This window comes from Gasterosteus aculeatus, chromosome 15 (assembly GCF_964276395.1).
Source record: "Gasterosteus aculeatus chromosome 15, fGasAcu3.hap1.1, whole genome shotgun sequence".
Taxonomy (NCBI): Eukaryota; Metazoa; Chordata; class Actinopteri; order Perciformes; family Gasterosteidae; genus Gasterosteus; species Gasterosteus aculeatus.
In genome coordinates this window covers 7,450,838-7,477,935 of record NC_135703.1, presented here as the reverse complement: position 1 = coordinate 7,477,935, position 27,098 = coordinate 7,450,838, and the positions used below count along the sequence as shown (strand labels likewise).

Here is a 27,098-nt window from a genome sequence, read left to right as displayed (position 1 = left end):
AAATTGTACCTTTTTTTTATACAAAATAAATCAAAAACACAACTTGAACATCTTTCATTGGGTTGGGGTGGGGGGGGGGGGGTGTGAGAATCCATCAGTGCGTAAAATCCGACTCCCAGCTGAGTCTATAGCGCTATTAGGACATGGCGCGCTGTATGGACACTACTTACTAGGAAAACGGATCCCACAACACCGGGTTCCTCACCACACCTGCTGTGTGTGTGGGGGGGGGGGTCCAAAACACCGCGTCACACACAAGCCTTCCCGGAGGGAGGGGGGGGGCATACACGACCCGGAGGCTCCACAGCGGCATAAACGCGTATTTCGAGGCGCACTGGCTGCGCTTTTACCGTCTCGCACGCTATTGTGTGTAAACATGATTAAAGGATTCGCCCTGACAGGTTGAGACATTAAAGTATTGGGCCATAGGCCTTTTTTTTTCCAAACAAAACAAATTATAGAAATTTAACTCTGGGGGGGAAACTAGGCCGTTGATGCGTTACAGGTTCCACATTTATCAGACGTAGTTCCTCCGCTTCCTACACGTTGCTTCAGACGGGCCTGTGTTTGAAGCTGATGACCCTTTTGGTTGAACCAGGTGTGTGATCGAAGCATCGGTTGGATCATTCATTGGGGCGATCGAATGTCCGAAGGTTGCATTTCGGCAGCGCTCGTGCGCGCTGTATTTTAAAGGTTGAATCAAAAGGTTTGGATGTTATAACACTGTAGTAAAACCCCGACTGTCAATCATCTCCTTCCTGAAATACAGCATGGCCTCTCGCGTATTTTCACACCACAGAGCCGACCAAGTTGTTGGATAATTGCCCCCCGAGGGAGGACTTGAGATCCTTCTTCAATACTCGCTCTTTGTAAAGGAATTCATTTTCATCATGCAACTTTTAAGTTAGTTGAAATCCTCGTGTAGTCACCGAGTTTCAGTTTACCCCTCAGTGGTATTGAAGAGCGAGCGGCCGGCCTGCAGCAGGTTTGTATGCACAGTGCGCCATCTATCGGCGAGGAGACGCGCAGGCAGCGACGCCCCCTCGCTCCGTTCTTCCAAACCGCATTTGGTAAAAGATTAAATCGGTAAAGAGGACTCTCGGTTTAAGTATGCCGGTGTATTCACTAGCTGAACCCCAAGTCCACTGAGGCTCCTAAGAGATCTCCCTGCATGAAGAGCAGGAAGAAAAAAAAAAACAGACTCGTTTCAAGGGGCCACATAGCAAAATTGTTTATTGAAGTAAATGCCTTTTCAGAAGGACCCATTGAAAATACATCAGCACTCCGGGGAGACTAGAGCATGCACTTCTTCTATCACAGACGTTGCCAACAACACAGTGCACAACTGTCTATATACTGACATCTATTGAAATATTCTCAGCACCGGGAGGAAAAAAAAAAGTCAACGGCAACAACCAGCTCCTCTGGTCACAACTGCCTGCACAACATTTAATATTTCCACAATGACATCACACTAAAATGATCCAAACGCATGGGACAGTTGAAAGCAATCCCATGTATTTTTGGTACCATTAACTAACCAATTGTACCGATTCACTTGTCTATTATTCATCGTTTAAATAAAGTTATTTTTCTTCACTAAGTAAAGCCTTCGAATGATCTACTCTTGATTCACAGCTACACTGTTCCTGAGTACAACACAAACACTAATTCTTCGGAACGAGTCACAACACCAACACTACGACATCGAAATCATCAAGAACAAGCGTCTCATCAGAGGACGCTCTCCGTCTCATCTCCCAGGCTGATGGTGCGCAGGTTCTGGTTGTGGATGGCTGCAGTGGTGGTGTTGGCAGTGCTGCTGCTGCCGGGGGTGATGATGACAGCTGGCGAGGGGTTGAAGGTGGCGGTGGTGGTTGTGGAGGAGTCCATGCCTGCGAGGTTAACCGGCGGCAGGGGGCTGTTGTCGGTGGTGCGGTTTGCGTTGTCGTTGAAGGTGCTGGTGGTGCAGTTGAGGTTGCCGACCCCGTGAGACGGCCAGCCCTCGTCGGGGCTGCTGGCCATGAGGCTGGCCTCGGACGCCGCCTCAGAGCAGATGGACATGCGCGCCACCGCCGCGTCCTGCAGGCTGCTGGGGAGGAGGCCTCGCTTCTTCACCAGACCCTCCAGCTCCAGTTCAATCAGGCTGGGCTTCAGTGGCTCCCTCTCTCCGTCGGCGTCCCCTTCAGCCTCCTCGAGGGAGCGGTCGGAGGAGCTGTCACTGGAGCGCATCCCTGAGTCAGACGAGTCCTTCTTATCCAGGAGGATTTCGGTGAGGAGGCCAGGCTTGGGCAGGAGGCCAGTGGGCTGGGAGCCGCTGTGGGAGCGCAGGGAACCAGCTGTACTCTCTTTGCGGAGGAGAGGTGTGGTGTTGTCGGCCTCCTCGGGGCTGGAGTCCTCGTCGTTGGGCAGCTTGTGGTACAACGACCCGCCTACCTTCTTCCTGGAGCCGGAATTCCTGGACAATGTGCTGTGGTCAAGCTTCTCATCCTCTTCACTGATGGGGTCTAGAGGCTGGGCATCGGCCCCGGAAGGGAAGTCTGCGACATCACTAGGCTTGGAGCCTCTCTTGGTGAAGGATTTGCGGCTGTCTTGGTCAGCTCCTTCCTTGGCCTGAAGAGAGGGAAGAAGATCAATGACAGGAACATGAATATGTATAGCATCTTGCTCTATTGGCCAAGAGGCCTTTCCTGTCCTTCCCTTACGTGCCAAGAGAAACAAAGACTATATGCAAATCATTAAGAAATGCAAGAAGCAGAGCTCTCTCCTTTCCCAGCTCAGAATAAGACATTTGCTGTTGCACAGGCCAGACAACAACATACAGGCTCATACTGTCTACACTATTTAATGACAATAGTCACCGCACTGTGATCAGACCGGGGGAGCTTCTTGTCAATTTATGCTCTCAGTGATGCAATGGCTGGAACTCAACAGTGTACTTGTGACTGTCCACCCACCCCTTTGTCCTCTGAGCTGGCAGCTTGAAGAAATTGTCCCGGGTGGGGCTGCACGGGCCTCTCTCTGCCGCCGCCGCCGGACATCTCCACCTGCGCCATCTGAGCGATGTACTCCTTGTAGGCATCGTGGTACTCGGCCTGCTGCTTGTCCGTCAGCTTGCAGATATCATTGGAGGATTCCTGAGAGTTGAGGCTGGACATGCTTAAGGTGCGGAGGTTAGTCGCCTGACAAAAAAGAAAAGGTATGAAAACAGCCACGTCAGTTTGTTGATGAATATACTTACAGTACGTTAAAGTACATGAAGATGGAGACTGCAGAGTTCACTCCCGATTATCATTAATAGAGAAATGCTACACATACAATGCTCATAATCACATTAGTAACCAATGAAATATTCAGAACACGAGAATGAGATTCAGCGAAAAAGTTTTGGCAAAGGTCTGCAGGCGGACTGGCAAAGAAAGATGTGTGTGTGTGTGTGTGTGTGTGTGTGTGTGTGTGTGTGTGTGTGTGTGTGTGTGTGTGTGTGTGTGTGTGTTCAGTTTTGGATGATGCGAATCTGAAAAAGATCACAAAGTGAGATCATAAAATAGCAGCAAAGCCAGCTGCCTACATGCAAGTGTTTGCTCAGACATTTAGCAAATTTGGAATAAGGAAGGTGAAATATAAAACGGGGGGCCCCTCGACACCTTTTGGTGTTCTACAGTGTGTGTGTGTGTGTGTGTGTGTGTGTGCATTTTTAACTCTGCCATGTTCAAAAGCAACATACGCTCTCTCTGTCGAGCTATTTTCTCACACGCAACCACATTAATGTGAAACTAGTGAGCTCACCCAACCAGAGGCTCAATGCAGCAGCCCCTGTGGTCATGTGACAGTTTGGAGCATGCGTGTGTGTTACACACTCACACGCTGTCAAGGCCCTTAATGTCTTTGCATGTTTATGTGGGTTTGCATCGTGTGCATACGCACAGTTCACGACTGTTTGGTCGTATCAGCTGTTGTGGAACATTTACGCTGAGCTCCTGACAGGAAGACTGACCGGCCAGTGGGAGTTGTGGCTGTGCCGCTGAGGTTCCTCCAGCCCGGCTCCGCTGAGCTCCTCGAAGCTGAGATTCAGGCTGAAGGCTGCCGCTTCATGCTGGGCCCCCCCTGAGCGTCTGCTGGGCTCCCCGTTGTGCGAGCTGCTGTCCTGTTCGCTAGCAGCTCGGCACTCGTCTTGAAGCAGGGCCTGGGTTTCAGAGTGACGCAGTTCCAGCACCTGGGGAAAGACATTTCAAATGATCTTTTTTCGATCAAAACGGCATCGGGACAATCGTTACCGGGCGAAAAACACATTACCAACAACAACAACAACAACCGGCATTGTCCCCTCCTCCCTGACAGAACCTCCCTTCATCCAGGTATCGGTCAGCCATCTTGAACCAGATGTCCGTGCTGGCTGCAACCTGGCAACACAGAACTGGATGGTGTGCGCAGCTTTAAGGCCACTGCACTTTCCAGCTGCCCCTGCGTGAGCTCTTTATTGGATCTCCGTTAAAAACACGACCAATCCAGGGCTTTGGTTTGGTATTAGGAGCACAGGCGGACATCTGATGAAGTGAACCCGGCTACATGTGTAAGTGATTCCAGGCCGGCTCAGACGACTACACTCCAGACTGACCGAAGAGCACCATTCTCTTAATACGGATTATGAAATCTCCAATATTTTAGGAGCACAAGGTGTCGTATTTATGAGATGTTGTCTTGCTTTCTTTTTGGACAAATCAAGAGCTGAAAGATATCAACAGGAGGGCGCTGGCAGGGCTGATTACATATACTTGTGAAACAAAAAAACAACAACAAAAAAAACACTTTATCATGAAGCGGCAAACCGCAAAAATATTAAAGCGGGCTGTGAGGTAAGTAGAGGAAGATGTAGTCTCACCGTTCCCCTGAAGAGCTGCCAATCGCCGAAGTTCATCTCCATCTCTTTCTTCAGCTCATCAATGTTGCACTGAGACAGCACTCTACCATTTATATTAGCCTACAATGGACGACGAACGGCTTGTATAAATACATTTTAACAAAAGGTAGGAAGGAAAGTCATGAGGTAAAAAAAGCACACACAGATAAAAAGATAAAGTCTTGGCTTTTGAGCTCCATTGACAGACGCACCTTCTTGATGGTGGATGAGTACTGAGGCAGCATGCCGGGGTCGATCCCATCTAGTTGTCTCAGACGCTCACACACGGCACCCGTGTTCATGGAGCTGAGCAGGACCGCACGAGAGCCCTGGAAACACGCCGACACACACACACACAAAAGCAGAAAACAAACAACTTATTCAGATTGTTTTTGTGAGTTAAGGTTACCGGGGCCAACACGCACACTCTGTTAGACCAACCCATCCTTCCTAACACATTGATAAGAGCCAAACGAGCAACAGGTCCCGGCAACGAGGCGCGCGGGCCTGTTGCTGCGAGGCACACAGAGGCGCAAAACCACAATCCCACGCAGTAATTCTCTCTCAGTCACACAGTGTAAGTGTAAAAGTAAACAAAGCTGCCGACCTCTCCAAATACACTGATACCTGCTCTTATTCCTCTTTCTCGGAGTATATATAAGCACATAAAACGTGTGCACTTAAGGGATGGAGTCGGTAAGTCTGGGGGCTGCTGTTGAGCCGAGCCACGCTGAAGTGGCGACGAGGCTTCATGTGACTAACACCGACTGTTGACGTAGTCTAAGGCCTAAGATGGGGGCCCCCACCCGCTGGCACAAAATAACTAAACAAACCTCATTCCCCCTCCTTCTTGTCACTCACCCCCCTTTCCCCCTCTGGTTCTGCTTGGCTTGAACCCTCACTCTTGTTCCTTCCTTTCCTCCCTTCCTTCCTGCTTGTAACATTCCTTCCCTCTCAGCCTCCTGCACCGACCTCCTCCTCTCTTTCCCATCCCTCCGTTGCCCCCTCCCGCTCCCATCTTCTCTTCGTCCCTCGTCTTCTCTGCTCTCTCTCGGCTATTAACACCATTAAGACATGGCTTCAGACTAAGCCCCCCGGCTTTGTTTCCGGTTTCGAGGGGAAGAGGAGCAGAGCTTAGTCGGACTGTGAGTAGTTGTTGGACAAAACAAAAAACAAGCAGCTCACACGATAACAGTACAAAGTAGTAGGTGCCAACTCGGTAGTGGTACAGCACTACTTTAGCTACTGTTCACGTCCACACAGTGTTTAATCTAGAATGGAACTATATTAATGAATCTACTGAACTACAGGACATGAAGTTTGGAGCTGCGTTTACTTCCGAGTGACGATTCTGTATTATCTCTTTGCACAGCATGCTTGGTAGTACTAAAGTAGTGTGTTAGACATGAGGTTGAGGGACATGGATGACGGAGGAAAAGGGTTGGATGCGTGAATGACGATAGCCATGAAAGCGGAGATGTACCTGCTTCAATTTGTAATGCAGTGACTTTAAATGCTTGATAAGGAGACAAAAAGAAGCAGACGGACAAATAATCAGACAAAAATATGCACGGACAATTAGAACATTACGAAGCCGGGACTGTACCTGTGAAAAAAAAGGAGAGGGGAGGTGTGGAGGCACGAATAAAGAGAGAACGAGACTGACAAGCACACATGTCCAAGTCATCATCAGGGGGCACGAGGGACAAAAACAACAGAGCAGGAGACGAGGACGGCTCCTCTACAGCAGCTGCATGTCACGCTGGAAAAGATGAGGCACTGGAAGTACGAGTTATTACACGAGCAGATTTTGTCTTTCGCTGGAGTCAGCAAGCTGTGCGGTGGTAATCTCTGCACACAGAAAGGATATGCGGACGAGACGGAGACAGAGACGCGGAAAAATGAGACATCTCTCACTCTGCGCAGAAAAAGCAGAAGTTTCGATTCAGGGGAGGCCTTGAATAAGACTCCTCCAATCAGACTGCAAGCGCGTGTTCTAAGAACGTGAGCGAGTATGTCTGCGGGTGTGTCGGTGTGTCTTAGTGTGAACCCTCCAAGTGTGTGTGTGTGTGTGTGTGTGTGTGATAAGACTGTAATTACAGCTGGGCAGAAGGATGGGGAAGAGGAAACAGAGCTCTGTGAGGGAGGAAGCGTCTTGGTAAGGAGATAAGCTCTACCAGAACTGGGCTCATTGTCAGTGTGTGTGTGTGTGTGTGTCTGTGTGTGTGTGTGTGGGTTGCCAGCCCCAACAGTTGCTCTGATGATAATCCCGGCAGCCCGAGGAATCCATACTCACACTTATATCAGCTAAGCAATTACACTGGGCTGTATCCAAAGACACACATAAATGTGCGAGTGTGCACACACACATTCACAGATTTGCAGAAATACGGGCACATGTGAACACTACACAAAGACATTGTGTGAACCAAAAAAGGGATAAGATGGGATAATATATTGGAGATGAAAATGAGGACATTTATACTAAAGAGGAAAGTAAACAAAAGCAAGGGAAGGGATGGGGGACAAAATGTTACGACAGGGGTGAAGGTTTCAAAGGGAAAGAGGAAGATTGAAGCAAAACGCAAAACAAAACGGTGACGGAAAACGGAAGGAATTATAAATCGTAATCTACATTGGAATCTTTCAAACAGCTCCTTTAAATGCTTGCTGGCAGCGCCCTGATAAGTGGCTTTGTGGAGCAGAAATCTCCCGAGCGGTGTTATCATCAAATTGTTCTAAAGCGGCTGCTGCCTCCTAAAATCTCTGAATATCTGAGATTCCGTTCTTGCAAATCCATGCCTCTCCGAAGTGGGTTAACAATACATTGTTAAGTCCGTTAATAAGAGAACTGCTCCATGCCATAATTCAGAGTGGAGTTCATTCAGCATGTTACATGCTACATGTTATACGCGTAAGCTTGTGACACCCCCCCCCCCCGCCGCGGCATGGTAAGCAGGCAGTCATTGTTGCACCGGATGCAGTTTTTAACATCAGCATGCGAGTGTGACAGTCTATATTGGTTCCCTCGGCTTTTGTAAACCACAGCAACGATGCAAGTAGTCTGTGAAATGTACGTACGTGCGTGCGTGCGTATTATGAACTCAACACAAGAAAGGACGGATGGGGTTGGACGACATGCAGATGGCGGAGGGCTATTTGGGTGCCCACAAGTCTCCACGACTGTAACTGCATGTTACCATGGTGGGATCAGAGGGGCAGGAGGGGAGGCCTTCTCCGGCATCCTCTGCAATAACATCCTGACATGGGCACAGAATGGAGACACGGATTGTGTAACGACAACGACTAGTAAACGTCGAGTCCACTTGAGCTGTGGAATACGCGCTCGCTGCTTTACTTCCGGGGGCCTGAGCGCGGACGCCGTCGTCTTTTTATTTGTACGTACCCAAACATTTGTGTGGATCTTTTGGGACTGTTTATAAATGAGACGCTCGGACAGTGGCAAGTAAAACAGGGCGATATTGAAATCATTGGAAGGGAAAATAAATGACATCAGATGGAGGAAAGGAAGACAAGGCGAAGGAGGGAAAGAGGTACTACAGAACGTCGTGCTGTAGGTATATTCAACATATTATACTATATGTTATATATATATATATGTTTATATATGTATATATATTAAACAGGTACTGTTTGGAAACACTGTGTGACACAATCATGAGAGCAATGATCAAAACTTTCAATCAGAGAAACATTTCTTTGCATGATACAAATACTACTATTGGTGTATTTGCTGCTGTAATCATCCATCTCAGATGGCTCCAACACTTATTTTTTTTTACTCACAAGTCCACAGGTGTTGTCCTTAGGTTGACCGGGTGGTTTAATGGAGGGGCGCGAGGATGGGGGGACATGGTGGGAGAAAGGCCGTGGTAGGTGATACACATGATGGGGGAAATAAGGCTATGAGGGCACAGGAAGAAAGCAGGAGAAGGGGTACAAAAATAAAATGAAAATCATATGAAAGCGGTCAGGCACACACAAACAAAATGGCAGCATGGAAAAGTAAACTACTATAATACTACTGTTATAACTTGCTCACCTTTTCTCAGTAAATGAGGTGCGGGTTATTTAAAACAGCGGTCGCATGCTACATTCCATGGCCTGGCTGCTTTACAGTTCATTCAGGTGTAACTGCCATGTGGCTAAACGCGATTCTACATTATAACGTGCAGTGGACTGAGCATTTCTATTCAGTAAGGTCCCACTTGTCCCAACAGTGTGGTTTGTTGGGGGGGAGGGAGGGATCAGTGGGTGTCTCTTCTATCGCCGAACAATTTTATTCAGGAACATCGGGTCATCACTTGGGCTTTTCTACAACGACAGAGACTCACAACCTGGTAGCAGCGGGCAGAGGACTGCTGATAATCGACACAGAGGCCCCCTTTTATTGTCTCACCCGGTTGTAAAAGGGGTGCTGAGGGCCAGTTATCCCACTGAAGTAGGCACTGTGAGGCTGAGGAGGCAGAGATCCGGTGAAGGAGCCCACTGGGGAGCAGGCGGCAGACGGCTGGCCGTAGCCGGACTGGGGGCGGGGCGCTGCCTCTTGCAGGGGCAGCGTGGGATAGGTCACCCCTCCCATGTGCATCTGCTCCCTGGCCGCTCGCACATCTGAGAGAGGACAGAGCCGGAGGGGAAGGGAACACGAAAGGGGGGGGGGGGGGGGAGGAAGTTTTCAGCTGTGATGTTGATGATCATGTCTTGGCGGTGACTATAAAGGCTCCTCAGATCCACCCGCGCATCTATCATTTACTTCTATTACATCATCTCAAGGGAGTTTAGCCAGTTATTAATCCGCCAGAGAAGAAAATATATCAAACAATTGACAGCAAAAATTCGAATTTGAAGCGCTGTTGGGAATACAACAAGACGGATGTTCCTGAATGTTCTTCTCATCCAACATAGAACACAATCAAATAAGTAAACGATGGGAGGAAACGAGCACATATGATACGATTACAGCAATCTGCAACTGTGAATTCCATCCTCACTTTGATTTATATTGCTCCATTTCTCCCAAGTGCCGCACGCTAACTTAAGTCTTTTTTCAAGTGATACGTCGGCATCGCAATCTCTCTGCTGTGAGCTCATAGGCAGCACCGCTTTCCCACAATTATCTTTTACGTAAAATCAATTCAACTCGGAAAAACTCGGAGTCGAGCAGGCGCCGGGGAGGGAACTTTGGTGAAAACCTCCCAAATTAAAGTTAAATAAGCCTGCCGAACGGAACAGAGTGTCTCTGTGTTGGCTGGCATGAAAGTAAGAACCAGAAACAGAAGCAGGCACCAGAATGTCTCCTGGTTATACAAGTGGCTGCTGAATGACACGCCGAGCGAGACCCAATCCAGCCCGCCAACACAATGGGGGCCTTATGATGCAAGTCAGGCTCCTTGGTCGGGTATCGCTGACAGCACAGCCCGCTGGCTGCCCACGGGACGCCGGGCACGGAGCACCCGACGGGCCGCGGGCCGGATGGCGGAGTAGAAGCACCGATCACCTTCCACCGCGTGGAGGGGGGAAAAAAACACACACACACACACACACTCACATAACTACATGTCCTGTGGATACATATAAACACCTACACACCTTTAGGGCTGGTCCGGGACTCACAGACTGCTTGTAGAGCTCGGCCCGCTCGCCATGACTCAACTATAGCTCACTGGAGCAGACTGTGTGTGTGTGTGTGCGCGTGCGTTTGCGAGTGTCGTCTGTGGTCCCATGATGCAGCGGCTTCACACTAGGCGTCATTGACACTGTAAGGGCTGAATGGACACTGACGCACAGTAGCAAAAGTAAGGAGCCACTATGGTTTATGTGGTTCACAGTTTGATACTGATGCACAATGACGGCACCACTGCTGCAAACTGTGACATTTGGTGCAGCCGAGGAGGGGGAGATCGATGACAACAAGGGAACATTCCGTCCTGATCCCACAGTGTCCATTCTATTTATATGGCGCAGATAACGCAAAAGGACTAATTTGACTCCAGCGCAAACAACAACCACTATCGAACAAAAAACACCTTTGACGAGAGAAAGAAATGGGGGGGGGGAGAAACTGGGGAAGAGGAACTGAAGACGGATCCCTCTCCCAGGACGGATAAGCGTGCCGCGCCGCAGCGGAAATCTGCTCGACATTCGACTGTTTGGGAAATGAAAGGCCAGTTGAGGGTTTCCGAGAGCCCCCGCGGTGGCTGATTATAGAGCAGACCCTGCTGCAATGTTAGGAGTAGTGCCGCTGCCAAATGAGCTGGCGCTGAATCCGACGCGTCACACAGACGACGGTTCTGTTCCTCCGAGTCATTGTTTACTCAAGCCTTTTATGTACTTAAGACAAACCCACAATTATGCACACACTCCTCCTCGGGATGACAGAGGAAAAGGGTTTTCAGGCTGACTTGACGAAACTTTGAGCGAAGAATGAATTCTTTCCTCAAATGAACGTTGTGTTGAAATACCAGTTTATCCAATCTTTCCGTTTCCATTTCATGTTTAGATGTTGTGGGGCCGTAAAGGTTTCCAAGCACACCTACAGTTTTCTAGAAGAATGTTAGGAATTTTTGAATATTTTCAATCCCTGTGTTGATTTACTTATTAAAAAAAGGTTTCTCAGAGATTTTAAACTCAACAATTCTCTCCTCATGGGACTTAGTAAAAAGTGTTACCACGTAAAGATATATGAGCAGCCAAGCTAGTTTTAAATACTGCTGATCGGCCTTTACCGGTCAAAGTATTCAGAATGAATTTTGGCTGATAACGATCTGTGGGCGACTCCTTAAAGCTTGAGGAAAAAACGATAAAGTTGGAATTTTGTATTGAGGTTGGAATTTATAAAAACCACTCTTTCCAAGTTCAAGGATAAACCACCTCAATTATTGCGGTGTTCCTCGGAGTCACCACATCTCGACCAAATGAAATGCTTTTCGAGAGCGCCTTGGTAGCCTCATGGTTACCGCGCATGCCTCGCAACCATAGTGACTCAGGTTCAACATCAACTGTGGGCCGTTGAAGCATGTCGTGCATTTCGATGCACCAAATGGAGGAACATCGATTAGTACAATGTCAATTCCTTCAGCTATGATAAAAATACAATACATGTCCAGGTAAATAGCAGCCACACTAATTTAAGACATCTTATGCTGCCTTTGCGCCATCTGTAAAGATACTGAGTGTGTATAGACCTGCTATGATCTCCCGGAGTTTGGGGTCCAGATTGACGGTGCAGGGCAGGAACATCTCCACATCTCTGGCGGCGAGAACGGGCGTCCTGGAGGACAGGAAGACCTCAAAGCTGCGGATGTCTCCGTCAATCTCCAGCAGCGGCTCCACGTCCTTTGTGGTCGGGATGTTCTTGGAGATTCTTTAGAGGAAAGCGGGGATTAAAAAGGAGGATTTTACGTGATGATGCTTTGCTCTCTGCGGCCATTATTTCTAAATATTGCAATTAATGACTTGAAGAACGCGATGAAGAGAACAAACTATATGACTCAATTCTTCTCACGTCTTTACGGTGGAAAACAGAGTGCTTGTAAGAGACAACACATACCTTGTATATTAAGTATTATCGGCATATGCCACCAATATGTCAACATGTCAGTTTACACTAAATTCTGACTGCTAGCTCAAAGGCTCACGTTGTGACAAAAAAAGAAAAGAGGAAATAGCACGCTGCACTGCTAAGATGGAAGAGATATGCAACGGTCATCATCATCATGAGAGCAGGGAGATAACTGGATTTAGAGAAGCCAAGATAGTGAAAGGGAGGATGTTTGAGGACAGATAGAGTGAGGGATGTTATCTTTTCTCTGCAGAGGAGGAAACCTGAGGAGATGACAATCAGGGTAATTTAGCAAGTGGCAGACGGAAACGCCTCGTGATGCGCTGCTGCAGTCGACGTGATGTTTGTTATCACAGACCCAGAGTAAACACCGTGTTTGGAGATTGTTCCAGTGCTGTGTGATACAGCGTTTCCTGTATATACTGCAGAAACATTGTATTATATCAAGAATGTCAGATGTCGAAACTATTTGCAGACAAAGTGTTCAGTCCGAAATCGTTACAAGAACGCACAAACACTAGCGAAAGCTCACACCGGTATTTTAGAAGGGACGACAACGAGGGAAAAGAGCAACGCTGAACGGCGACACCCAAAGTGTTGAAGAGGGGAATTCAATTTCAGCAGCACAAGGTCAAAAAAAGCCATCGGGTTTTAATCAGGGACCGCGTAAATGTGGCCGAGGCTACAACACAGCCAAACACCAACAACCCGGAGCCATCATTACATCTCGTTAATCCCATCATTCGGACGTGAGAATTGGAAAGCCGGAGTGGCCTGTGACACTGAGCATTCATCACAACAATGTGCCGCCCTTATCAGACCAATGGGGAGCCTCCAGCGGGGAGCCTTTTTTTTTTCTCTCCCTCTCATCTCTGCCTCCACTTCTCATCTGGACCCTTCATCTTTTTCCCAGTGGGTACTTCTCTCTCCCCCTTTCCCCTTCCTCCCTCTTAATCTTCCATCCTTCCAGTTCAACCTCAAACTCTCGCTCCTCCGCAGCACATCGGCCCAGTCCGTGTGCTGGTATGCTCTGCTGAGGACACAGCCCGATGACTTGGGTTTTTCCCCCCTGGGCCTGATCTGTTTTTTTGTTTTTTCGGGAGCGAGCACAAGGCTGGCCTTTCTGTGACTTGATTGAATGATTAGTACCGTTGCTGCCGCACGCTAGCGAAGTCAGCGTGAGGTCAGCGTCTGGCAAGGGTTCAACGTGGCGCACTGTGAGCTAATAATCCAAAACAATCAGATGAACAAATCCGGTTAGCAAACTGGCAGAAACGCTTGATTCACCGAGTCTCTCATACCTCGGCGACGGTGGACAAAACCAGACTGCAGAACCGCGCTGCTCAGTTGTGATCTACAGGATTTCAATTTGAGTCTTTATAGCCGATACTCACATTCAGACTGCTTACAGTGAGTGAGGGGTCCAGTCCTCTGTTCAAGGACATTTGGACAGGACAGATGGCTGGTCATGGACACATCTGCCGTTGCACGGGCTCAAACCTGTGACCTTGTGGTTACAGGATGTCTCTAACCAAATGCACATGGCAAAAAATAAATAATACAGTCAGACTGACCCAGGTGGGTCGGTCGTAATTCACTGTTCCAGCCCAACTGCCGTGTGTGAGCGCGGACTAAGAGAAGACAGAATGGACTGTGAGCCGGCAGCAGACAGGCACACAGGCACACAGCTGAGACTCCAGTGGACAAAGCCCTCTCAGTCCGGCTTCCATTAGAACCTTTAGCAGGACCCAAAAGGTCAAAGAAGCGCCATGTTGGCACACAGATGAACCCCGGCTCCGGTAACCTCTGCTAGGGAGGAAGAGGAGGAGGAGGAGAGGGATTCTGAAGGCACAGATGTTACCTGCAGGAACACACATACATAAAGTGTCTTCAGCAAACACCTGGGCAGTGAAGATGGGGGAATTCAAAAAGGCACGAGGTGGAGTGCGTGTGTTTGAGCGCAGACACGTGTTCTGTGCAAGTGGGTGTTTGGTTCCTTTTCCCATGAACTGTATTAACCCGTATACGGACAGAGAAGCCCTTGCTTTTCCCCATTTCCAGCTGGCTTACTGCTGTTTATTTGTGGGTCTGCAGACAGACCAACAGGAGCCAGTGACTCACTCATACACACACACACACACACACACACACACACACACACACACACAAACACACTTCCTTTTGTTATATAGAGAACACTCTCCAAATATATTCGAAGGAATCTTTTTATAGTTGCATGTAGCATTACTGAAAGATGTGTGGACACCGTTTAGTTGCACTGAGCCAAAACACAGAATGGACCATAAAAATGAAAGAAAGATATCAGACACAACTTCAAATTCTTTATTTCATGCATTCATTGTAGTCTAAATAGTTCAAACAATCATCCATCTTGCTTTATCATCCCACTCAGCTGCCTTTGGTAAACGTAGACACGTCCCGCATTGAAATAAATCCTTTGTGTGCATTGACCAACGACAATGGCTTCCAAGAAGCTGCTGCAATCGCACATATTTTGCTGTCCTGCACTTTTTTCTCTGGCCTGCTGTTGTAAAACACGCCGCAGCACCAACCCGCTGCATCTCCTGAGGAGAACAGGGAGTTGGTGAGAAGAACGAATCAAGGACATCCCTCACAATTACGAGTTATATCCAAAAAGATTGCAAAGAAAAAAAGAGGACCCAGCCATACGTCTACAGACCGGCTCACACTTCAGTGCTGGTCCTGTGACATCACGGCCGTCAATGCATGGTTAAGAGAAGTATAGAGAAGCAAAAAGGAAGGGCCGATCTGAATTACTGGAATACAGATGAAGTGTGATCGCATTGCAAGGTGTTGCCAGCTGCACGACAACAGCCGTTTATCAACGACGTCTAACACCTTCAAATGGCGTCCTCCGCAGCTCACTAATGAGACGTTGGCCTTGGCGTCAAGCAATTGACACAAATGACTTCAGACTTAGTCATTCTGAGAGTAAACAGAGGATACTGAACAAAGCCATTCTTATCAGCAATCAGTTGCCAAATGACAAGATGGATGCTCGGGTTGGAGCGCCAAGGAATCCGGCGCGCTACTTTCAAGCAGGCCGAGGGCGAGCGAGCTAGAGGCCGCCGGGCGGCCCGGCAGCCGTTCCTGCACAATGGGTCCATTGACAGGCCTCAGCTTATAGCTGCAGCAGCACAGGGCGATTTGGCCCAACCGCTCTCTGTGTGGCGTGGCCACTGGGAGATTTCGAAGCTTATCCAAATGCTAATAGGTCCCAAAGCCGACTGGAGCCGAGCCTTTCTTCTCCTCTCAACCTCCCACGCGCCGCAGCGGACAGGAACGAGCAGAATTCATCTGTCGCTCCCTTCTATCCGCTATTTGCCGTGCCACTTGACTCTGCTTTACAGCTGCCCACTGTACTTATGTGCGACATGCGCGTGCACACACAAGAGGGTGGCCTCCGATGCCAAACATTTCCATAAAGGGACTCAAAGACGGGAAGAGAGAGAGAGAGAGAGAGAGAGAGAGAGAGAGAGAGAGAGAGAGAGAGAGAGAGAGAGAGAAGGGGGCCTGCAGGCCTGTGTGGGAGAAGCTTGAGGGTTTCAGAGAAAGACACTGGGAACAGTGCAACAAGCGTGAGGGTGAAGAAGTTGAGCAGACCCGGGGTTCGGCACATTCCTTCTCCTGGTTCAAAGCCGCTGGCGCGGCGTCTGCCCGAGCGCGTGGATGAACTCAGCGAGGCCCTCTGTGCAGGCGGGGGCAGACCCGCGAGCTGGCGCGTGGGACTCGCAGCATCAACGCTGAGAGAGGTTGTTGTTGCTGCTGCTGCTCGGGAGCTGCCAAAGCCTCCCACCACCCTTAAAGGCAAAAAGGAGGGCGGGGGGCAAAATATGTTTTCACTTTAGATGACGCCATGGTACTTGTCTCCCCGGAAAAAATCCCGGCGAATTTCCTTGATTTGAATTGAGCGCTCCGAGTAGTGTGGACTCCATCGGGCTCCGCTTACCTCCGGGGTCTCGGAGTCTGCAGCGCTCTCGTCTCGGGCCGCGCTGACGGACAAACCCGTGGCAGCGTCGGCTTTCCGCATGTAATTCGTGCCAACGTTTATCCCAATAATTGAAACACTCTTGCCCGGAGCTGGACCTGAACATCCCAAAGCAAACCGCAGACAGAGACAAGCAGCGTGATGGGAAACACACCAGGCTGATAAAAAACGTTTTTAAAACGCGAGTGGCTTTCGGAGCGAGCGGCGTCTCCTTTGAGAGCAGATCGGGACTCAGCGGTTCCCTGAAATGCTGATTAAACTCATGTGTAGCGCCCGAAACGGAGCCCCGAAGCTCCAGACCCCCCCCAAAAAAACCTCAGCTGAACCCTCCGCTCCAGTAAAACCCTAAACCTCAGCGTGGTGATTTATGCGAGTTTGGAGCGTTTCAGGGCCGTGGCGGAGTTCACTTATTGTGACAGAAATTGCACCACTCACATCGGCGCGTGTGGTCGTTTTGACAGCAGTAATGGTCAGCTGATGGACTGCAAAAGTCTTCTGATAGGATCTGAATACATCTGGAACAAGTCGGTCATGGAGCTAAAATCCCCACGCGGTGATGATTGTGACAAATGTCATTCTGAGGCTGAACGACAGCAACGGAACCGCTAAACAGAGAAAGTGTGCCGAGCAGCCCGGCCGGCTGGTCCTAAAGTGTCTCGTCTCCACTTTTGAGTCCTTGTTGTTGAGAACTTTCCGGGGCACAACGCTGGAGAGGCCTTAAGCAGACAGATGTGACTATCACTAAATCCTTGAGCTATACAGGAGCTGGTAGCTCTGGTAGCATGTTGTTAAAGTCTGTTAGGGGGTTGAATGTGTGTGTACATTATATATATCACCGAGATAAACATATACATATATATATATATATATATATATATATATATATATACATATACATATACATTATATATGTATATGTGTGTGTGTGTGTATGTGTGTGTGAGACACAGTGGCTCCCGAGTGGTGAAATCTCGTTGTCCACTTAAAGGTCAGCGCTGACCCTCTCGCAACCCCGCGCTGCTATTTATATTCAGCCCCTCACCTTCCGCCGGTTCCACAAAGAGACGGCGGAGCAGGAGGCAGATCGGCGACAGCCGCTCGACACCACAGAAATACCGCAGGATCGGGCCGCCTTCCCCTCCCTTCCCAGTGTCACTTTCAAACGTTAATCCGAGCTCGTCGTCGCTGATGGACGACTCCACGACTGAAGAGCCGAGGCTGATCAGAGGAGTGGTAGAGGCCTTTTTTCTTTTCTTTTTGCATTTGAAATAATTCTTTATGCTTTGCACCAAAAAGGGAACGGAGTGGTTCTCTTGTTTCAGACCAATTAGACTAATCCCTCAACCTCGGCTTACAGGCAGAAATGAAAGGGGCTTTGGGGATTTTCTAACAAAGAATGCGGCGTGACGTTCTTTTCCTTCTCACGTGGTAGCCGCCACACGAAAACACTCTCTCACACACACACACACACACGCACATACGCCTCCTGTTGTGTTACCTATACACATTTTGAGCAGCCCAGCAGGGGTGGAGTGGTCGTGGAGCTGGCTGTGCATGATTCATGGCTGAGTCACTTCTACCAAACACCTGAGGGACGGACGAACAACACTATTAGCCGGGCGCATACACACAAACCAAATCAGCAGAGGACCAGTTTCACTGTACAAACACCCATGCTGGACCCAGGAGACACGTGCATGAACGTGTGTGTGTGTGTGTGTGTGTGTCCACCAACTGGACTATCTCACTTGGAGCAGCACCACCGGAGGCTTCAAATACGGCCGAGACACAAACACACCAATGGTAAACTCTTCCAGCCGTAATCCTGCTGCTATCCGACTGATCCTCTGCAGCATTCATACACTTTCATTCTTTCACCACATTTTACCTCCCGAGACTGGAATCCATTTTCTCTCTCTGTGCCCTTTCTTATCTGATACCAACCCGCTCCATTTTTCATTTTTATCTCACTTACCATTCTTTCTTTTTTTGTTTTGTTTGTCCAGGTCTTTATCTATCAACTTGTCAGTCAGGGACTGAACACTGGTGTGTAGAATCAATGCCAGTGTCCTATCAGGGATGGTGCCAGAACTCTATTGAGACTCACGTGGTTTCACACCAGCCGTAACGAATTCACACACGCTTTCAGGCCTCTTGGCAAATGGCACTGCAATGAGCGATGGCATTACCATGGTTTTACTCCGTCTTTCACTGAAACACCTCCCGGAGGGATTAAGCACAGGGACAATGAGCTTCCTCAGCAGACGACATAGAGGGCGGGAAAATATTGGGCTGTTTTTTGAGCATCTGCCGTGCATCTAGATGAGGAAGTGTCACGGAATGGACAGGAATTCATGGGAACAATAGACAGCGTTACAAAGAATAAAGACTTTTCATTTGAGGGCAGTAGAAGTTCAAAAGTATTCATCATAAAAAAAAAAAAAGAATAGGATCATCATTCTTTTTTTCTTTTCTTTTTGGCAGCCAGATATTTAAGAGTTTTAAAAAAGGGATTAAGATCCCACACAAAGGGAATCACCCGCATGAGCTTTGGAACAGCGCCTTTATGCCGGCACATGATTGCAACCAAATTACAATAATTGTGCCAATTAAAGTAATCCTGAATGAAGTGTCATCTTAATGTTTCAGTACTTGGGATAAAAGTATATCTAATTAAGACTGAATTGCTTGGCTACGTATTCATCCAGAGTGCGATTAGTGGGAAAGTTGTCAGAAGTGCCTGGCTCCAGCCACGTCTCGGAGGGAGGGGCGGGATTGTTTGGTTGATGAATGCCGGGTCAGAAAAAAAAGAAAAAAAAAGAGAGAGGAGGAACTGTGAAGGGAAGATTCTTCATAAGCTGTGACGTACAAAGTAAAATTATAAAGTGCATAAGCATAGAAAGAATACTGGCAAACACAGCGATATGGACGGCAATTTAAAAACACAAAAACTTTACCTGAGAACTACTGTGTTCTGCCTCCTGCGCTGTAGGAACGTGTGTGTGTTCAATGCAGCCTGCATCTCAGGGTCTGATTAATTACACTGATTCTCAGAAGAGTTGGGGGCGACATATGTTCTTGCACTGGCGTGAGAGCTAGGTGTGGGTTTATATGTGTGTGTTTGTTGCATGTGGGCTTTTAGTGTGATTAGAATTTTTTCCTTTTTTGCATGAATATGTTCAATCCCGAAAGCTTGTAATTGCAAATGGTGTGTGTATATGTGCTCGTTTCAGTTACAGCCTGCATGCATTTTGCCGCAATTTGCGCACGTGTGAGTTAGGGTGCGATAGTTTGCATGGCTGTAGGTTTGTGTGGGTGGGTGGAGTGAACAGAAGTATTCAGGTGCAGCGCCAGAAACACACTCCGGAGTGCGGCGGGGGCATCCTGGCACAGACAGGGCACCAGATGTCAGAGCGGTACAGGAACCTGCTCAGCGGACCAGTGAAACACCGCCCGCCCCCCACACACCCCCACCGAGTGAAAAAAGGATCTCGGCATCCAAAAATAAACTCTCTGAGGGGCCGATATATCATTAGGCCCAACACCTAAACCGAAGCACAGAAGTATGCCACTTAAAAAACAAATCACCACTGTCAAAGAAAACAAGACATTGCCTGACACGGTTTCCCACAGACTGCATGAACAGTACTTTAAAAAGTCCAGAGAGACGCAGGAGGTGACTGATCACATCACTTACTTATACTTCCATGCTCATCCGTGGGACTGATTCCATTTTTGCTTCACATTATGGCTGCAAGTAACAATCATTTTCACCGTCAATTATTCTGCTGATTTATTTTGTCAATTAGTTTCTCAATTAGTAGATTAAACGTTATTGTAAAACAGAAAAAAATGCAAATTCATTTCAAATTGCTTGTTTTGTCTGATCAACAGTCCAAAAGATAATGACATTTGAAATAGAAATCGGTGAAAATAAGCAAATCTTATCAGAAAGGCTGCTGATTAGTTTACTGTCAACAACTATTTTCTTACCGCGAAAGTGGAGCCACACGCAGCGACAGCCAGGACATGTTGTCCAAATGAGCAAAAAAAGCATCAAGATCGTCACACGACTTTGCACTACGCACTACACTCCAACTTTAGATTCCTCAGGATGTTAGTTTGTGTTTTGTCATGTGATGTTACACGAAACAAACCAAAGAAATACTTGAGGTGAAAGGACCTACCAGAGAAAACAATGTTTAAAGGCTTAAATAAAGACTTTATTTGGGTATTGAACTTGTGGAAAACGTTGCCCCTTTCCGATGATCAATGAAAACACCCTAATGTGTTTATTCTTAAAGTAGAAACCGGAGTCGGTCAGTATCAGTGAACTGTGAGGGCCTCTCCTGAATGTCATTGTGGTTTAACAAACCTAATCCGAACACTCATTATGGTTAACATGGAGGGGAAAAAACAAGTTCAAATTTAAGGGGTGGAGTCGGACAGTGAACGGTGACGCATCACCTTGAGCCACGTGTCACAAACGTGTGCTTGAGCAACATCCTGAACTCGCTCAGAAACTTGGAATCCTACATTTAGGTATTCAGTAATGTAATGACTCTAAACAACATCAAGGAGAATAAACATACAAAAGCCCATTAACAGTCTTTGGAAATGGCTGCTCTAACGCAAATACCACAAGGCACGAGAAAGCTGGGTTAGCTATAGTCATTAAGTCTCTAATGGCAGCGGAGACCGGGAACGACTGACTCCTGAGAGGAGATGGAGAAAAGATACAGCTGGAAATGACAGTCACAAGGCTGCAGGCTCCAAATTCAATTAGCTCGCGTCCGAAAACACATTGTACGAAGCACAGATCCAGGGCTGTTAATTCGACGGCTACAAATGCGAGGAAACGGTCCAAAACACTTGTTGTTTTGTTTTCTGTGGCGCTTCAGTCGGTGTGCTGGGCGGGCCACAGCGCTGGCTCACTGCTCGAGGTGTAATTTTGTAGTTTTCTTTCTGAACTAGTAGGAGAGAAACATTTAGGCTGCACCCTGTGTGTGTGTGTGTGTGTGTGTCATTACTTTGAGCCATTATCTCCCGAACAGACAGACATCGACATCTTTGTTACAGGGTTCTTTCCCCCCCTGCTACCTTGCATTAGTCTGGTCTTACCGTTAACGATAAGAAATCACTGAGGTTATTAACCGATTACACATTCTCCATCAGATTAGAAGGGCCGTACTGGCCCAGTACCACTCCGGGAATTAGCGCTACACATTTCTCTTCACGCCGTGTCCTACAATGACACTTCACAGCCCTTCATGGCACTTGTTATTGCCAGGCAAGTTGCTAAAAACAGCTTTTAGCTGTTTTGAAAGCATGCGTGTGTTTGTGTGAGATATGAGGCGAAGGTGGGCGTGTTTTTTTTTTTCTTCCCTCTCTATTCTAGGAGTTCAGGTACACGCCGCAGACAGATGCAGTCACCTTTCATCGTGAAATTGGTCCCCGTGGTTTAGTAGTGTGTGGGTCAATTTAGTTTTAATTTAGAGGGTTATTCAGGGCGTGAAGTCTCAACTGAGAAGGTTGCAGGCAGGCATCAAACCCAATTTAGTTTTCCCCTTCTCAGAGAGGGGGACGGAAACCAAAAAGACCTTTTGAGAAAGAATTTCCAAAAATGTAGCATCTGTGATGCTCTGTGTGCTGCTGAGCTGCAGCAAGCCTTACAGAGAGAGGAAGAGCACGCTGCTTTGTGACTGAGATGCAGGGCGACAGTTGACCTATAAGGGGCTGACTCACCCCCACGTTCACTTCACCACTAATATATTCACTTAGTAACGCCCAGAGGATGCACAAGTTCCGCTGTGTAAAAAAAGGTTGTGCACAATAACACGTCCCATGATAAAAACAGATGAAGCCCACGCGAGATCTGAACCGCATGGGTCGCGCTGTGACAGCATTAAGACAGAAAATACGCTAACTACAAGATACAAGAAGTGGTCCACTGGTTTAATTTAATCCACGCGATAATGTTAAGAGTACGTGTGCTGTGTCTGAAGAGGAAAGCAAAGAAGACGCCATAGATTTCTCAAGCGGACAGACCGGGGACGGAGGTTTTAAGAGGCCAGTCAAGTGGCCGTCCGTCGCTAAGGGAAAAACACTGAATCTCTCAGCCGGAATTAAAAAAAAAAAAAACGGACGAAGGAGCCTGCGATTATGAGGAAGGGGAAGAAAAGAGCTTAGTGACAGAAAAAGATACAAGGACAGAGGCCCGAGTCTTATCAGCGGAAGATCAGTGCGAGAGATAAGGCCTCCAGGCGAAGCGCTGTGTTTAGCCTGTTTGAGGCTTCCTGTCATCATCATTAAGGCCGCCTCTCTCCGACGGCCGCTGCAGAACAGAGCAGCCATTTGGAAAGACACCCGGTGAGGACAAAGACAAAGAGAGACAGGACCGTTGGTCAAAAAACAAGACTACATTGAGTCTAATGAGCAGCGTAAGCACAATCCAAATGCAGCGGTGAAGACACTTGACTCCAGGCAGAGTTTTATGGCTGTTCCAAGCGTATAATTATATTGGTTTTATTTCACACAATAATCATGGTAAAGAGTGGACATTTTTTTGAAGGTGTCCACCACTATATGATTAAGATTTATAGAGAAGTGCAGTGGCGTATCTTTTACCGCATAAATTAGCAATGATAAAATGACAAAGATTGTCGCATTCAGCCCTCCGTCCTCCTCTCACGCTGCACACGTCCCGCACAACACTTAAACTGCCATATACAAAATCAAGAATGAATGCCTATTGTCCTCTGAAAGCCAAACAGCATGAAGCTAGTCCAACGAGGCAGTGGTTTGCCCCGCAGACGGGGGAGGGAGGGTGCTCTCCTGAATCGAGCTGGCCGACCGGCTGACAGTAACCGTCTGTGACGCTTTCCTGCCGCGGGACTCGTAGGCGCTAGTGTATTGTGACAGAGTGCAACCTTTAAAGGCCATCGACTGATGTAGAGCAGCGCACCCGAACCCAGCATCTCGAGTCCATGTCTGCCTCCCCTTGTCTGCGGCGAGCAGGCCTGAAAGCATCCATGACCACACACACACACACACACGCACGCACGCGCACGTATGTACGGAGAACGAGGAGTCACACCGCCGACACACAGAAGACACTCACAGCTCGTCCAAACCTGTACCAGCGTCAGCGGTCCCGGGTCCGGTTTCAAGGAAATGTGTCTTCTTGGTTGACCTGGAGATGTCCAGGTTATAATACAGACATCTCTTACCTTGTGCATTGTGATCGATTACAAAATATGTCTGTCAGTCGCCAGCTAGTGTGGCTCTCAAAGCCAATCGGCAAGGACTCGCCGTAGCCGACGTAAACAAAATCATCTACTGCCATCTTCTGGTGAAAGATGTCGGCGTAAGAGAATATCCAGGATGTCAAAATATTTGACCGTATACTGACTCCGGCGCTTAACTTGTATTCGGGCTTTTTGGACGGTGGGCACACAGGAGCCACTCTGCAGAGATTTGTCAGTTCACCGATAACTCAGATAACCTTAGGCTAGACTCAAATAACCGAAGGGCTGCCTCAGCCTGCTTATGTTATTTCCCCATCAAAAAGGAGAGGAGAGCCAATAAAACAAGAGAAGAAGGGAAGGTAAAATAAAAACTAACTGTAGAGAAGTAGAGAAATAAACTATACAGGTGACTTGAAGGCTCCCGTACACTTTGCAGATCAGATGAATCGCTTAAGAAGGGCCAATTGTTCCGCCTACGTGCTCGTGTGTTGTACCTTTCGTATATTGTCTTGAGAGCTATCTGGTCAGACACTCCGTCGGTCTCTTCCAAAAAGAGGATGATCCACGATGTCCTGTAAGGCCACTCCTCCGTCAGGTTGATCCACGACGCCAGCCGATCCCAGTTGAAGATGATCTGATTGGCCCGCAGCAAACGGCCTGTGGACGACGGTGCATTACAGTCTTTTCAAAGCTATCGAGGCTCTGTTAGTGTCACCGGCCTTTACTGAAAAAATGACCTTTAGCCTGCTGCTGTGACGCTCATAGTTTGAACACAGCTTTAGAATTCTGAGCTCTATTCTTCTCTCCAAGAAAACAAACAACTCAGGTTTGGTTATCCTCCCGTTAATTAATCGTCCAAAGTATTGCCGTTAAAAAGAGTTATTGTTTTTTAGGATCTCGATCATTTCCACCATATGTTTTACATCATAAATCAAATACATATTTTGTATTCACTTTGCAGTGTATTTGGCTTGTAGAACATATTGCTGGTGTAGAATTAAATCTTGATGTTTTGTCTTCCTCCTCCATCCTCAGGCTGACCAAAGTTTACCATCAAACCCCTGTTGAAGTGTTTGTATTAGGGATCAATAACTCAAATGTTGCCGTTAAGACAAAATGTAATTTGTCGGTATAACAACATGAGGGCAGTGCTATTCTTTACCTGTGATAGAAACGATGTTGAGCAGCCTCCTCATGGTCTGAGGGCTGATGTCGCTAAACCAGTCCTCGGTCACCAGCAGCTTGGTCAGGTCGAAGGACATCTGCCTGGTTATGGTCCTCTGCATCTGCCGACGGCGGTACGTGTCCTGAGCGGAGCGCGTTCACAGAGAAAGGCAGAAAGTCAGAGGATTACAAGGTGGAGAATTTGACATGTCGTCATGTTATCAGCTGGCTTAAGGAGATGTTTCCACTGGGTTTCTTACATATAAAGTAATTCTGCTGTATGGGGGGACAATTCCTAATATTCTCAGTTTCTTGACTTCCGTTCAAGTTCTATCTTTTAACTCCATTTACATTTATTTATTTGCTCTCATTCAAAAGGGAAATGATCTTCTAATAACTTGTGTTGACTCTTAAGATAATAATCCAGCAACGCTCTGCATTTTAACCCTATGAGGTGCGAGTGAAACCAGTTAACAGCCTTTAACTTTCATGTTGTTTCCCCTCTAATGATCGGCTTCTTCAGTCTCCCCCTTTTAGATCATCCATCTTTACATATAACGATCTGGACATATGATTTGCTGTAAAAAAAAATCAAAGAGCCACTGTCCCACGCTGAACAGACATGACACCGATCTAGCGGGAACATCTGCGATGATATCAGGCCGCTGACATGGTCATGAGCCAAGGCGAGACTTTCGGTTGACTTTGAAGTCTCATGACCTCTTTTCCCTGGGGGGTGAAACATATAGGCAGCACTGAGCGAGAACTGAAAAGATCCCCCATACAGACGGTCCATTGTGGTTGACTTTTCAATTTATAGAGATCTTTACATCTTTACTTGTTATTTAGATGATGGTTTTGAGTCTGCTTACTTATAATAGTTATTCTTGTCCTTGCTGATCTACTTTCATTTCATTTTGTAAAAGGTTGTTCTATTTTGAGTAAGCTCTTCCTCTATTCTTTTTAGAACAGGATCCAGATTTCGAGGAAATTGTTATTTTCCTTCTAAAAAGTGAATTTATTGAACGACAAAATCTCAGAAACAAGATGATGAGATATTCCTAATGCCATCCACAACTTCAAAAGCCACATGAAACTGGAGAGCCACTAATTCATTTCCCCCTTCTGCCCTCATTTTAATCTCCACTTGTAGAAAAAGGGCCCTCCTGCCAAGAGCTCGCTGGTGGCAGAGGGCAAATTAAAAAAAAGAGCATGCAGCCCCACAATAGAAGGGCCAACAACAGTAATTGAGGGTACAAGATAAACCCGAGGTACAAACAAATAAGAGAGGGAGGCGGACAAGGAGGGAGGGGTAGGGAGAAGGTCTCACGGGAGGGAAGGACGGCGACAGCAGCAGTCACTTAGCCTCCTGCCAGCAGACCTGGTGCCAGTGTTTTGTCACAGGGACCCACTGCTGCTAGGCCTCGTCATTAGGCTGCGGCAACGCAGCGGGAAGGATAAACAGTCATTACATCAATTACGCCAGGAACCTTGGCCGCATACCGAGCGTCTCCTTTTTTTTCTTTTTTTTTTATCCACGGGCCTCCTTCTGTCCTCTGGCCTTTGCACTGCCTGCCAGCACCACACCTGTACTGACACCCCCCCGGCCCCGCCTCCCTACAGGGTGGAGGCTGAAAAGAAGGAGCAGCAAGGATGTGGATCTCGAAAACTAATGATGTGATTTGTTAACTGCCTTTTCATTTTGTGTCATGATAAGACATCAAGCACTCAGTTCCAACTGTATGATATTTCCGGACAACATGCGAGGTGAAATAAAAAATAATAACAATTTGTTTGTTTTCATTCTCAGGGTGGGGAGTGAACTACTTAGGGTGAGCAGTAGAATAAATAATGCTTGATATATTTTGTCTTTTGTACAGGTTATTTGGATTCATTATTTTTCCTATACTCTTGGACTTCTTAGTTTCTCTCTTTGGACTCATTTCTATAATAGCCTGATGATGACTCTTCAAATTATTGTGACGGGGATGACTGTTACCCTGCGGTTTAGGGCGTTCTTGCTGCCAAACTTGGCCTGGTCTTGGGCCACGCTGCTCTGAGAAATCTTCCTGTCCATGTCTTCGTGCCATCCTGGACGGACAAAAGAGATGCCCGTGAATAAATACATTCTGCATTGTTACTCAAACAGAACTGTAAACCTCACCTGGTGTGTGC

General features: G+C 47.6%; 1 protein-coding gene across 5 annotated transcripts in view; it reads right to left on the bottom strand.

The window, feature by feature from the left end:
• Positions 1–1,205: 1,205 nt before the first annotated feature.
• The window catches only part of kidins220a (kinase D-interacting substrate 220a), a 40,190-nt gene continuing 14,297 nt past the window's right edge, over positions 1,206–27,098 (bottom strand). The window contains exons 22-34 of one of the 5 annotated variants that reach the window (XM_078089963.1): positions 26,923–27,014; positions 24,922–25,066; positions 24,254–24,416; positions 12,106–12,284; positions 9,321–9,532; positions 8,708–8,824; positions 8,101–8,160; positions 6,384–6,416; positions 5,113–5,229; positions 4,883–4,981; positions 3,998–4,216; positions 2,958–3,182; positions 1,206–2,613 (exon numbers count right to left, since the gene is read on the bottom strand). In XM_078089963.1, the coding sequence (XP_077946089.1) occupies positions 1,735–2,613; positions 2,958–3,182; positions 3,998–4,216; positions 4,883–4,981; positions 5,113–5,229; positions 6,384–6,416; positions 8,101–8,160; positions 8,708–8,824; positions 9,321–9,532; positions 12,106–12,284; positions 24,254–24,416; positions 24,922–25,066; positions 26,923–27,014 (2,540 nt within the window). In that variant the 3' untranslated portion in view covers positions 1,206–1,734. The remainder of the gene's footprint in view (positions 2,614–2,957; positions 3,183–3,997; positions 4,217–4,882; positions 4,982–5,112; positions 5,230–6,383; positions 6,417–8,100; positions 8,161–8,707; positions 8,825–9,320; positions 9,533–12,105; positions 12,285–24,253; positions 24,417–24,921; positions 25,067–26,922; positions 27,015–27,098) is intronic. The other 4 variants (XM_040198666.2, XM_078089964.1, XM_078089965.1 and 1 more) reach the window with 4 other exon arrangements.